A 14019-nucleotide genomic window follows, 5' to 3' on the forward strand; every position below is an offset into this window, starting at 1 on the left:
AGGCCATTCCACATCCCAGGGAACATCCCCTCATCCCTCACCACTGAGGCCATCCTGCACCCGAAGGAACATCCCCTTCACCCCACACCACCCAGGCCATCCTGCACCCCAGGGAACATCTCCTCACCCCACACCACTGAGGCCATCCTGCACCCGAAGGAACATCCCCCTCACCCCACACCACCCGGGCCATCCTGCACCCCAGGGAACATCCCCTCACCCCACACCACCTGGGCTATCCACCCTAAAGAAGCTTCTACTCACCCCACCTCATGTCGGCTTTCCGGCCACCTCCAGGCTGTGCCTCTCATACCCACAGGGTGCCCGCCCTCCTGAGCCTCCCCTCCCCGATGCCACGTGGGCTCTCGTGTCCTCTCAAGCTATTCTCTTTCCCCTACTCTGTGGGCCACCATGCACCCCATGCTGTACACGATGTCCCACCCCAGCCTTGGCTCCATCAGCTCGAGAGAGAGTCATCCTGCAGCACCCACCCCAGTTCTCCAGGTGGTCCCGACCCTGCCCCGTGACTCCTGCTCTAAGCCCCCCAACCAAGGCAGATGCCCACCTACCCTCCCAAGACTTCGTGCTGGCACACCTCGTAACCCGCAGAGATGGAGGTCTCCTTGACGCTCACTACCCGGTGTTCAAAAGGAGCTGGCGGGGCCGGACTGTCATCTGCTCAGGAGGCAATAAGGACCTGTGAGCCTCCTCTGTGCAGCCCACACCTCTCGGTCACCTGTGCCAGACCCACTTAGCTTCTCTTGGTCCACCAGGCCCTACGTACAGCCCTGGTATTTGAAACCTTTTCTCTAAACCATCTCAGTAGAGCCATCCATTTGGCAGAGAAGGGAGCCCGTGACAGACAGCACTCAAACCCAGGTCTCCCGGCACCCAGGACAGTGCCCTTGGCAAGGCCGAGAAGTTTTATCCAGTCTGTTCATGACGTCTAGAAGGTGATCCTAGTGGATCTGTGTGGCCCACAGGAAACAGAGGGCCCATGTGGACAAGGTGATGGGGCAGTTAGTGACGCCACTATTTTTAAAGGGACTGTAAAGTCAGGGCTGTGGAAACTCGTGAGGGTGTTATGAGAGGGAGGCAGCTGGAGAAATAAACATCCACCCTCTCTCCTCTCACCCTCCATCTCCTGCCAGCTGAGCCCAACCAGAAGCTCAGCATGACAGCCCGTGATGGAGCCAGAGGGGCAGGCCCCGGGGCACAGGATTGGGCGGGGAGTGGACAGGGGATCTGTTGGCAAGGGAAATAGAGGATGGCCAGCACTTGGAAAGGTTTGCTTGTTTGTTTGTTTTTTAATGGTTTAGGGTTGTTTTATTTTAATCTTGTCCTTCAGAGGTGATATGAATACCTAGAAATGTTACAGGAAATAGACTAAATGAATAAAACAGAATCTAGAACACACAGCAAGTGCAGTGGTATGAACCGGTTGTGCACCAAGGGCTGGAAGGAAGTTGGCTCGGGCTGGCGTTCGTTCAGTGCTCGCCATGGGAGCACTCTGCCTGCTCTCCAACTACCGGGAACACCGACAGTGGTCCATGGACAATTCTCAGACCAAGGAGGGTGTGACCCTAGGGCTGGAGGGGTTGAGGGCTTTTAGATCATAAGAACACATCTTGGGTCACTAGCCCGGGTGGGTGGGAATGGCTGACAGTGGTCACAGACACCAATTCATGTCTTCGCTTTTTAACAGAGCCTTCTCTCTCTCAATCCAAAATGAGACTCATGGTGGCAAGCTCAGGTGGGCAGGTGGCAGTAAGAAATCTCCCCAGTGGCCAGGCACAGCGGCTCATGCCTACAATCCCAAAGCTCTGGGAGGCCGAGGCTGGAGGATCACTTGAACCCGGGTCAAGCCTGCAGGGGACTATGATTATGCCACTGGACTCCAGCCTGGGCAACAGAGCAAGACCCTGTCTTCAAAAAAGGAAATGTACCCAGGTGGGCCACACGTGTCCCCTCTCCCTTACCCCTGCAGCCAGCCCAAGTTCAGGCCCCACATCTCTGCGCCTTGGTCTCCAGCCCCAGGATGTACCTGGAGATGTTCCCGACTCTTGGACGCCCCCAGACTCATATGATCTACCCCTGGAAGCTACAGGAAGATTCCCCAGGAGTAGGGGCTCCAAACTCCCTCCCCTCAGGGCTCGTGTCTAGCCAGGCAACAGCCCCACTTACCCAGAACCACGCTGCCAGCCTCGGCGCCTGGGGGCGTCCTCCTTACTGCTTCGGCTCTCACCGGAGCCCTGGCTGCACAGTCCTGCTCAGGCTCAGGGTTTCCCGTCCCTGGGCTTTTGTCCTGCTGCAGGCCCAGGGCCCCAACCTCGTGGTCATTGTCGTTGCTCCTGGCCAAGCTTGGTCTCGTGCCAGGCTCGGCCCCAGCCCTTTGCTCCTCCTCTGCCTTCACTCCCCCGGGGCTGCTGCTCTCCTGCAGCGGGGAGAGCTCTCTGGCTCCTTCAGGGGTCTGTTCTCCGGGCTCAGTCCCAGGGGCTTGGAGGCAGTGCCCGGTCCCAGGTGGGCCCTGCTTGCCTGGCTGGGCAGCTGCTGGAGCCTCTGTGGTGAGGGTGGGTCCAAGGCTGCCCCTGCCTGTCACCAGCATCTCCCCAGGAGTATCCATCTCTTGTATGTGGATGGAGATCCTGGGGTGGAGAGAAACATGGTGCTGAGGTTAGAGGCAAGGACTCTGGAGTCAGAACAGACGTGGGTTCCAATGCCCACTGCTGCCATCATTGACAATGGCCCTGGGGCCCTGCTAGACAGGACACCAGGGCAGGAGCTGACTTCAGTGACAGTTGGTGCCATCAGCTCCCAGGATCCCACCGGATGAGGGTCCTGGGAAGCTTGAGAATGGACAGGGGTGAGGACCATACACCCCTGAGAACCTGCTTCTGTCCCAGGAGAACTGAGGCCTGTAGGCGAGAGGCCCGGGTCCCTCTACCTTCCCCTGGGCCCAGTTTCCCTTTCACTTAAATGAAGAGAAGGAGAAACCAACTCAAACGTCACACTGGAAGCCCCAGATCAGAAGTATTTGTTTAAAATCAGTCAATTCCAGCTGGGCACAGTGGCTCACACCTGTAATCCCAGTGCTTTGGGAGGCCAAGGTGGGAGGATCCCTTGAGGCCAGGAGTTTGAGACCAGCCTGGGCAACATAGCAAGACCCCACCTCTACAAAAAATAATTTTAAAAAACTTAGCCAGGAGTGGTGGTCCCAGATACTCAGGAGGCTGAGGCAAGAGGACTGCTTAAACCCAGGAGATGGAGGCTACAGTGAGCTATGATCATACCACTGCACTCCAGCCTGGGCGACAGAGGGAGAGACCCTGTCTCAAAAACTAAACTAAAATAAAATCAGGCAATTGTCATAAAAGACTAGACTTTCTGTTCATCTTGAACAAACAGAAGAGCTGGCTGTGCTGGGCCCATGTGCCCACGTGGCTGAGGAACAGCTCTCCACCTCAGCACAGGCCCTGTGCACCCTGGCAATGCCCCAGCTCACTTCACTCATTTTCACTGCCCAGACTCTGCAATACTAGGGTTTGTGAGCCCAGATGGAGGTGGGAAAGGCCCTCTGAGCCCCGACCTCTAGAAGGAAGGACCCTGATCCTGGCAGTCAAGTCACCCGGGAATCCAAACCCTCCCTCTCCGAGTCTCCCCACCTCTGGCTGCCTCTTGGTGGGGCTTCTTTTTGCTGGGCCACAATCCCACAGCACGGGGTCTATGTGTGTTAGGGGGTGAGGGTGACAGTGTCTGGCGGGGACTGAGTCTCAGCAGGGAGGCAGGTGGCCTCGATTCTGGGCTTAGCTCTGCCAGCGGGTTGCTGGACAGCTTTGGATAAGTCTGGCCTCAGTTCTCTCTTTTGTCTTCAGGGACGGTGATACCTTACAGATGCACCAAGAGTCAACCAAGAGAGGAAGGCAAAAATGCAGGGGTTCAAAAGGGCTAAAATGGCACAACTGCTGTGGAAAACTGGAGGCTCTTCAGAAATTAAAAGTAGGATTACCGCATGTTTCAGCAACTCCACTTCTGGGTATATATCCCAGAGAATCCAAAGCAGGGTCTCCAAGAGACATCTGTACACTCATAACTGTAGCAGCATTACTCACAACAGCCAAAAGGTGGAAGCAACCCAAATGCCCAGTGATGGATAATACATAGACAGAAGGTGGTGTCTACGCATTATATAGCACAGAATACTATTCAGCCTTAAAGAGGAGGGACGTTCTGACACACACTACAGCATCGATGGACCCTGAGGACACTGTGCTCAGTGAAATAAGCCAGGCACAAAAAGACAAATCCTGTGGCCAGGTGCAGTGGCTCACATCTGTAATCCCAGCGCTTTGGGAGGCCAAGGAGAATGGATCACCTGAGATCAGGAGTTTGATACCAGACTGGCCAACATGGAGAAAGTCCATCTCTACTAAAAATACAAAAATTAGCTGAGTGTGGTGGCACGTGCCTGTAGTCCCAGCTACTTGGGAGGCTGAGGCAGGAGAATAGCTAATCGCTTGAACCCAGGAGGTGGAGTTTGCAGTGAGTTGAGATCATGCCACTGCACTCCGGCCTGGGTGACACAGTGAGACTCCATCACAAAAAAAAAAAAAAAAAGACAAATCCTGTATGATTCCACTGATATTAGGACCCTCAAATACTCAGATTCATGGAGACAGAAAGTACAATGGTGGCTGTCAAGGACTGAGGGGCAGGAGGTGTTATTTAGTGGATGATGAATCTCAGTTTTGCTAGATGGAAACGTCCTGGAGATCTGTCTCACAACGACGTGAATACACTTAACACTACTGAGTGTACACTTTTAAAAGGTTAAGATGGGGCTGGGCACTGTGGCTCACACTTGTAATCCCAGCACTTTGGGAGGCTGAGGCAGGAGGATCACTGGAGGACAGGAGTTCGAGACCAGCCTGAGCAACATAGTGGGACCTGTCTCTACAAAAAAATAAAAAATTAACCAGGCATGGTGGCACATGCTTGTAATCCCAGCTACACTGCAGGCTGAGGCAGGAGGCTCACTTGAGCCCGAGAAGTGGAGGCTGAAGTGAGCCGAGATGGCACCACTGCACTCCAGCCTCGGTGACAGAGTGAGACACTGTCTCAAAAAAAAAAAAAAGGAGGGGGGGCGCTAAGATGTTAAATTTTACATTATGTGGTTTTTATCCCTATTTATTTATTTATTTATTTATTTGCGACAAAGTCTCGGTCTTGTCCCCTAGGCTGGAGTGCAATAGCACAGTCTTGGCTCACCGCAACCTCCGCCTCCCAGGTTCAGTCTGGGATTCTCCTGCCTCAGTCTCCTGAGTAGCTGGGATTACAGGCACCCGCCACCATGCCCAGCTAATTTTTGTATTTTTAGTAGAGACAGGGTTTCACCATTTTGGCCAGGCTGGTCTTGAACTCTTGACCTCAGGTGATCCGCCCGCCTCGGCCTCCCAAAGTGCTGGGATTACAAGCATGAGCCACTGTGCCTGGACAGTTTTTATCCCAATTTTTTAAAAGAAAACAGTGACGCCTTTCTCCAGCAGCTGAAGGCCCCGTCCCCGTGTCTGAGCTGCTGGACCTCTCTGACACACCTGTCCCTAGGTGCGTGTGACTCACTGGGTGGCAGGTAGAAATCCTTCCAACACTGTGCCCTGGGACTGGGCATGGTTCGGTAATGACAGGTAGGAAGGGAAGTGTGGCATCCACGGCAAGCCACTCCAAATCTAACTCAGGCCTCTTGCCAGACCAAGGGACACAGGAAACTGCTGCCAGTCAATGGTCAGCTGAGAAGGCCAGCAGTCATGACTTCCCTTTGGGTTTTCACTTCCAGGGGCATGGAGTGAAGCCCCTAAATGCACTTACAAGCAGCTCCTGCCACCTTCAGTACCCAAAGCTGTCTACCCGCCATGTGGCAGACTCACGGCAGGCAGTGCTGACCAGTTCCAGCTCAATGCCTCAGTAGTCATGGCCTCAGGATCCTCTGGGTTTGTTTGTTGTTGTTGTTATTTGTTTCAAATAGGGTCTCACTTTGTCTCCCAGGCCGGAGTGCAATGGTGTGATCATAACTCACTACAGCCTCAACCTCCTGGGCTCAAGTGATCCTCCCACCTCAGCCTCCCCAGTAGTATGCATGGATTACAGGGGCACGCCACCATGCCCACGGTAGCCCAGCTAATTTTTGTAGAGATAGGGTCTTGCTTTGTTGCCCAGGCTGGCCTCAAGCTCCTAGGCTCAAGCGATCCTCCTGCCTCGGCCTCTCACAGTGCTGGGATCAAGGCATGAGCCACAGTGCCCGGCAGGATCCTCTGCACAGGCAGCCATGGCCCGTCAGAGCTGATACTTGACTTCCAACCTATTTTCCTCAAAATACACCCATGTCTGAGGTGAGGAAGGGCAGGTAGTGATCTCCTCTCTTCCTGAGGCCGCTGCAGGTCTGCTGGGCCTGAATTCAGCCAAGGGTTGAACCTGAGATAGAGAACTTTTCTTCTCTCTCAGAATCTTTTGAGGCCCCTAACAACTTCATAGACAGTTCACCCCCAGCCCCAGATTCCACATTTAGTGTCCTGGTTCCGATCCCGGGATGCCTGCCAGGAACCCCTTCCTCCAGCCTGCGAGGCCTCCTGGGAGGCTCCCATTTCCTCCTAGAACCAAGTCTGACAAATGATCTGGGCTTCTCTGCCTGTCACCACAGCAAACACAGACACCAGATCCACTCCCTGAGCCAGGCCTGGGTTCTCCATGACAGGTCAGGGCCACCCTAGGCAGGCGCAGAAGATGCTAGGAAACACCAGGTCCCTCCGAGAGAAGCCCGGGGCCACAGCGCCCTTCAGCAGGGCTGCCCTGGGGACCAGGACGTGCTGGGGAGGGCATGAGAGTCTGCAGGTTCTTTACTCTGCTACAGACGTCTGCCGAGAGCAGGTCCTCAGGCTGCGTTCTAGGGGCAGGGCAGCTGCCACGACTCCACCTCCAGGACTTCTGCGTGAGCCTGCTGAAAGCTCCTGGGACTGACTCAGCCTGCACCCCTCTCACATTCCTGAGGGCCCTGTCCTTCTCTCCCCACCATATTATTTAGAACTTAATTAAATGCCGACTTGAGGAAGCAGGATGGTGCAGTGATTGGGGCACAGGTTCTGGAATCCGGTAACCTGGATTCAGATCCCAACTCTATGAATTCCTAGCTGTGGGGCCCTGGGCACTGGGAGCCTAAGTATTCTCATCAGTGAAATGGGGAAAACAACCACATTCACCTTCTGCAGATGGCTTGAGAATAAAAGGTGAACCCGGTGAAATGCCCAGCCAATGGCCAGCCCAGGGGCAGGTGCTCCGTGAGCCCCATCTTTTAGCTACTGTTAGTACTGATCTAAGAGCTAGTGATTCTCAACCCTGTTCCCCATTAGGACCACCTGGGGAGCATGTAAAAAAGAAAAATCTAATTCCTGAGACTCACTCCAGACCAATTAAATCAACATCTCCAGGCATCTTTATTTTCCAAACTCCCCCCAGTTATTTCTAGTGGGCAGCCGGTGAGCAGTGGTACTCTAAGCTCCCAGAGGCAGGGCCCAGGCCTCCTCCCCATTCCCCTCGCAAGAACAGCCCAGGAACATATATGCAGTGGATACTGCCCATGGCCAAGCTCCAGCGAGGGGCCACAGTCCATCCCCTCCCTCGCCCAGCCTGGAAGAGCTCCCCTTACCTTGGAGGTGTTTCTCCACCACTGTGGGCTGCCCTGGCCTGGGCTGGCAGCCCTGGAGGCCCTGGGCACTGGGGGCCAGGCCCTGGAGTCAGCCTCGTGCCTTCCTCTAAGGGCTCAGGGTCAGGCCTGCTGGACGATGCTCCTTGTCCTGCACCTGGTGCAACCTCCAGGCTCGGGGAGACCACATTGACCCTGCCGGGTGCTGGAGCCAATTCCAGGCCAGTCCTGAGGTTCTCGCTGGGTGTCTCAGGAGCCTTGGCTTCCACCTTTGTGGGCAGGGGCAGGTGGCCAGGGAATGCCTGGGCTGGGCCAGGAACACCATCTCCCCGGCCCGGTGAGACCACTGCCTGGGCGGGGTCAGCTCCCAGCCCTGACGCTCTGATGGGGGGCAGCCTCTCCGCTGTCCCCTCCAGCACGTCCGCCTTCTGGCTCTCTACAGGAAAACAGGCAGGACAAAAATGCACTCCCATGTGGAGGAGTCTGCCACAAAGATACTGCAAGGAATCTGCACAAGGCCATTCAGTGCTCAGGTTTATAATAGCCAAAGACTGGAAGCAACCCAAATGAAAGGGGCTGGTTGACTAAACCATGATGCATCCAACAAGGAGTGAGGCACAGCCGTGAAAAAGGAGAAATTAATATCTCTATGGAAGCCTGGGCAACACAATGAAAGCTTGCCTCTACTAAAAATAAAAATTTTTAAATGAGTTGGGCATGGTCACATGTGCCTGCAATCCCAGCTACTTGGGAGGCTGAGGCAGGAGGATTGAGCACAGTAGATAAAGGCTGCAGTGAGCCATATTCACGCCACTTGCACTCCAGCCTGGGCAACAGAGTGAGACCCCATCTCAAAAAAACAATCTCTAAGCACAGCTATGGAGTGATCTCTGGATATACTGTAAGTGAAAGAAAGCAAGGTGGAGAATGGTGTGTCTGGCATCCTGTTTCTCTAAGAAGGGAGCATGTGTGAGTGTGCATGTGTGCACATGTGCACATAACCACTGATCATGTTGTCTAGTTAGACTGGACCTCAAGGGAAAGAAAAGACAAAAGTTTTTTAAATGGTTACTTACATATCAGGGGAGGAAGCAGGGTGCAGAGAACAAAGGTAGAAGATAGACTTCTCTTTTACTTATTTTTTATTTTTGAGACAGAGTCTTGCTCTTGTCACCCAGGCTGGCGTACAGTGGCGTGATCTCGGCTCACTGCAACCTCCACCTCCCTGGTTCAAGCGATTCTCCTGCCTCAGCCTCCTGAGTAGCTGGGATTACAGGCACATGCCACCATACCCAGTTAATTTTTGTATTTTTAGTAGAGACAGTATTTCACCATGTTGGCCAGGCTGGTCTCAAACTCCTAACCTCAGCTGATCCGCCCACCTCAGCCTCCCAAAGTGCTGGGATTACAGGTGTGAGCCACCGTGCCCGGCCTCTTATTTTTAAGTAAAAAAAAATTTCGTAGTGATGGAGTTTCACTATGTTGCCCAGGCTGGTCTCAAACTCCTGGGCTCACATGATACTCCTGCCTTGGCCTCCCAAATTGCTGGGATTACAGGAATGGACCATTGCACCTGGCCTCTAGACTTCTCTTAATACACATTGTTTTGTCTATTTGACTTTGGAACCACGTAAATATCATGCAAAATTATACAAGAAAATTAAAGGTTAAGAAAGTAATCTATAAACATTTAAAGCATTTGAGTAACAAGTTGGTGGCATAGCCTGCACAGAAAGGTACTACAGTTGGCCCTTGAGCAACACAGGTTTAAACTGCACGGGTTCACTTAGATGTAGATTTTCTTCCTCCTCTGCCACCAAGACAGCAAGACCAACCCCTCACCTTCCTCGTCCTCCTCAGCCTACTCAATGTGAAAATGACAAGAATGAAGACCCACTTCCACTGAATGAATAGGGAATATATTTTATCTTCCTTGTGATCACCATAATAACATTTTCTTTTCTTTAGCTTACTCTAAGAACACCATATTTAACAAGCATGTGTTAATTGTTTATTTATGTTGTCAGCAAGACTTCCAGTCAACAGTAGGCTATTAGTAGTTAAATTTTGGAAGATTCAAAAATTATACTTGAATTTTCAACTGTGCAGGAAGTCAGTTCCCCAACCCAGAATTGTTCAAGGGTCAACTGTATTCCACGTGGTTTTGAAATGCAGCAATTGACTATGTGTCTCTGGTGGGATATATATGACAAGAAACCCTGCAAAAACAAGAAAAAAAGAAGCTTTGACAGTTGCCCAGGAATCATACTGTGGGCCATGTTGTTGGGGCCTTTATCCTGAAGCTGTTGTGTCTGCAATGTTAGATGAAACAAATGGGGTCCCACTCACCTTCCCCAGGCTCCCTGGCATCAGACTGCACCCCACTGGTGCTCAGCACATGCTTTGGTTTTCCTCCCTCTTCTTCCACTCGCTCTTTATTCTAAAATAACAACCATAAAAAAATGTCATCATTATCATCAACATTGCCATTCAGGCCACAGACATTTGTTTAGCACCTCCCCCTTGTTTAAGATAAGGGCATTTAGGTTACTTCACACAGTCTCACAGTAACATTGGAGAGTAGATACTGCAATTATCACTTTAGAGAGAAGGACACTGAGGCCTTCCCAACGTCATAAAATTTAAAAGAGGAGGCGCCCAGCTTCACACCCAGAACCACCTCCTTTTCCAGGGCTTCACCATATTCCCCATAAGGGATGAACCCAGCCCCCGATACAGGGTTCAAAATAGGCTGGACCCCAAAGGACTTAGACTAGAGATGCAAAATAATCATTTAAAAATATATACATAAATATATATATACACATATATATATATATATATATATTTTTTTTTTTTTTTTTTTTTTTTGAGACAAGGTCTTGCTCTATCATCCAGGCTGCAGTGCAGTGGCACAATCTCGGCTCACTGCAACCGCTGCCTCCCAGGTTCAAACGACCCTCCCAGTTCAGCCTCCCGAGTAGCTGGGACTACAGGCATGAGCCACCACGCCCGGCTAATTTTTGTATTTTTAGTAGAGACAGGGTTTCACCATGTTGGCCAGGCCGGTCTCAAGCTCCTGGACTCAAGCTACCCTCCCTCCTCAGCCTCCCAAAGTGCTGGGATTACAGATGTGAGCTACCACGCCCGGCCAGAGATGGAAAATAATCTTAATATGCCAACCCAGATCAACTGGTCATGGCTACTACAGCATTGGGTTCGGTTGAATTCTGAAGTCAAATCCATGCTTAGGGGGAAACAGTGCCAAGGTCAATTAGTAATGTGTGCCTGGGAGCTGGGTTGGGGGATCCCATGGTCACCTCTTTACAGTGTAGCAGTGTAGCCAGGGGCATGGACTCTGGAGCCAGCCATGCTGGGTTTGAACCCCACCTTCACCACTTGGCCAAGATCCTTAAATTCTCTGCATCTCACTTTCCTCATCTGTAAAATGGGGATAATCATGTTATCAGCCTTGTAGAGTCAGTGGGAGGATTTGGGAGTAATGTGCAAACGTCCTAGAAGTGTGCCCAGCACATAGTGGGTGCTGAATAGCTCTGCTGATTTTGTCCTGCCAGGAACCAAGAGCTATCAGTGTTAAATGAGCCCAGTGTAAGGAACTGGCCCAGAGAAGCTCTCAGAAGCTTTTCCTTAAATCCAAAGGGTCCACACCAGACCAGTGCCTGGCCTGCCCATGCTTTCACCCATAAAACAGCCCAGAGCCCTCAGTATGCTTAGCTAGTCCACACTCAAGCAAATATTTCCAGATGGTCTGACCTCTTGCTGGGTCCTCGTGCAAGAGCATGATGCTTCTGGGGGTTTGGACCCTTCGGTGAAGTCCCTAAGATGAATCCTGGCACATGTTACAGCAGCAGTGCCAGCCACAGCCCAGAGCCTTGCTGGGCCCCCAGGCATAAGGCACTCACCAGTCTCTGGGCTTCTGTGGCCAAGGCAAGAGAGGCCGCTGTATCAGTGAGTGCCTTATGCCTGGGGGCCCAGCCAGGGCCTTCCCCTGCCTTGCCACAGAAGCCCTTAATTAGAAGCCCAGAGGCCAAAAACAGCTCAGGACATATTTTGTTGGGCTTGCAATTTTTTTTTTTTTTTTGAGACAGAGTCTCCCTCTGTTGTCCAGCCTGGAGTGCAATGGTTGGATCCCAGCTCACCGCAGCCTCGACCTTCCAGAATTAAGTGATCCTCTCACCTCAGCCTCACAAGTAGCTGGGACTACAGGCACGTGCCACCACCTCCAGCTAATTGTTGGTTGATGTTGTTTTATAGAGACAAGGTACTCACTTTGTTACCCAGGTTTAAATTTTTCAATTTATTCCCAACTTTAAAAATCTATGAGATTTTTACAGTCAGGATCCCTTTTGGGGTGACAGAATTGTTTCCCATTTTTACTGTGGTGATGGTGACATGGATGGAAACATTTGTGGAGCTATATATTTGAAATGTGCATAGTTTGTGTGTATGTGCAGTTTATTATATGTAAATTATACCATCATAATTATTATATAATTACTATACCTTAATAAACTCACTAGAAAAAAAAAAATCTAAGTTCCCAGCTTTTCTTAAAAAATCTGAGGATGGCGGGGCGTGGTAGCTCACGCCTGTAATCCCAGCACTTTGGGAGGCCGAGGAGGGTGTATCACATGAAGTCAGGAGTTCAAGACCAGCCTGGCCAACAGGGTGAAACCCTATCTCTACAAAAATACAAAAATTAGCCAGGTGTGGTGACAGGCACCTGTAATCCCAGCAAAAACACACACACACACACACACACACACACACACACACACACAGAAAAAAACCTGAAGATCTGGCAACTCTAGGCCAAGATGGCAAAACTCGGCTAGGGCAGTCCCCTCTAAGCAGGGCACCACAGCTGTCCCAAATGTCTCCCCAACCCTAAGGTGGTGGTTCCACTGTTTGTCTACATCATGCCCACTCCTCTCAATTACTAGCTGCTCATTATTTTGCGATTCCAGGACACCAAGCTTTGACCTCTGAACAGTAAGGACATAGCACATGGAGAACACACAGCCCAGCACCGGCGTGGGGGAGGCACTTCATCAAAACTGCTCACTGCTGCTGTCACCATGATCACCAGCGTCATCAATGTGGCCCAGATCCCCTGCTCGGCAGACAGCTCCCCCTTATCCTTCTGCAGGCTCTGTCCTGCCGCCCCCGGAGCTGGGGGAACTGGAGGCATGAAACAGACCTCCTCCTCTTTTACCCACTGGCAGAAAGGGACTTGGACAGACTGTCCTTTGGCAGACCTTGTTGGGCTCAAACTGTCCTCTCCTTCCATCTTTAGGGTAGGCAGGCGCATGCGTACGCACCCCCCACCCCCAGCTGGGTGCTGTTTTCAGGGCTCAGCCTTCTAGTCCCTGCCGTTTCTGTGCTTCCTCACACACCATCCTAGAGGACTGGTGCCTCTGAACACATATGCCTAGGGCTGTTTTCCAGGAGACCGCACCTGGCTTCCAGGGATCATCGAATTCACTGCTGGAACCAAATGAAGTGCCGCTGGGGACTTCTGAAGATCTCAGGAGGACCTTCACAAAGTCCTGGCACAATTTTCAAATTTAACCTCCAGTTGCTAGTATTTAATTCCATTCCACAGATGGTTGCCATGCCCCACTCTCCCAGGAAACACAGTCCCCAAGAAGCCTCCATAATGCACGGCGTTCAGCACTGACGATGTGTTTAGCAGCTGTGGCTGTGTCTCAGTTCACCGCTCATTCTCTGAGCCCTTCCTGCAAGACCTGCCCTGGCCTCAGAACACGGAGGGAAGCAGACGCGTCCTGTCATGGGCCAATCAGCAGCCTACAGCCTGATGGGGAGACTGGAGCAAACCTAAAGACATTCCTAACATGTTTATTAAACGCCAGGGCCAGAGGAGAGATCTAGCAAGTTCCAGTGGGGCAGGACAGACGGGAAATGGCACAAGAACTCAGAAAAGAGGAAGTTCTATGACATCCCTTACCCAGAAATGCCTTCATGCAACACGTATAACAGCTAATTTCATTAATACATGAAGTGCTCTTACAAATCAATAAGAAAAAGGCAAAAAAAAAAATAGGAAAGAGGGGGAAAAGATATGAGCAGGCAGTTCACAGAAAATACAAAAGGTTTCAAACCTGTGAGTGATGTTCAGTCCTCTAGTAAAATAAATATAAATCAAAACTATGAGACATATTAGTCTAGCTTTGGTTATATTTGAAATTTTCCATAATAAAAACCTAAAATTTTTTCATAAGTTCAAAAGGTTAGCTTTAAGAGACATATAAATAACTGTCTTATCTGGGTCTGATACAAATAAACTG

General features: G+C 51.3%; 1 protein-coding gene across 7 annotated transcripts in view; it reads right to left on the reverse strand.

Annotated features, from left to right (window-relative positions):
* Nucleotides 1-14019, reverse strand: part of MYLK3 (myosin light chain kinase 3) — a 56841-nt gene that overhangs the window by 23637 nt on the left and 19185 nt on the right. For 5 of the 7 annotated variants that reach the window (XM_019011405.4, XM_055366722.1, XM_004057601.5 and 2 more), the window contains exons 2-5: nt 10040-10130; nt 7694-8126; nt 2185-2645; nt 570-675 (exon numbers count right to left, since the gene is read on the reverse strand). In XM_019011405.4, coding sequence (XP_018866950.3) covers nt 570-675; nt 2185-2623 — 545 coding nt within the window. In that variant the 5' untranslated portion in view covers nt 2624-2645; nt 7694-8126; nt 10040-10130. Of the gene's footprint in view, nt 1-569; nt 676-2184; nt 2646-7693; nt 8127-10039; nt 10131-11010; nt 11132-14019 lie in introns of all 7 variants that reach the window. The other 2 variants (XM_055366723.1, XM_063700176.1) reach the window with 2 other exon arrangements.

This window comes from Gorilla gorilla, chromosome 18, assembly GCF_029281585.2.
Source record: "Gorilla gorilla gorilla isolate KB3781 chromosome 18, NHGRI_mGorGor1-v2.1_pri, whole genome shotgun sequence".
NCBI lineage: Eukaryota > Metazoa > Chordata > Mammalia > Primates > Hominidae > Gorilla > Gorilla gorilla.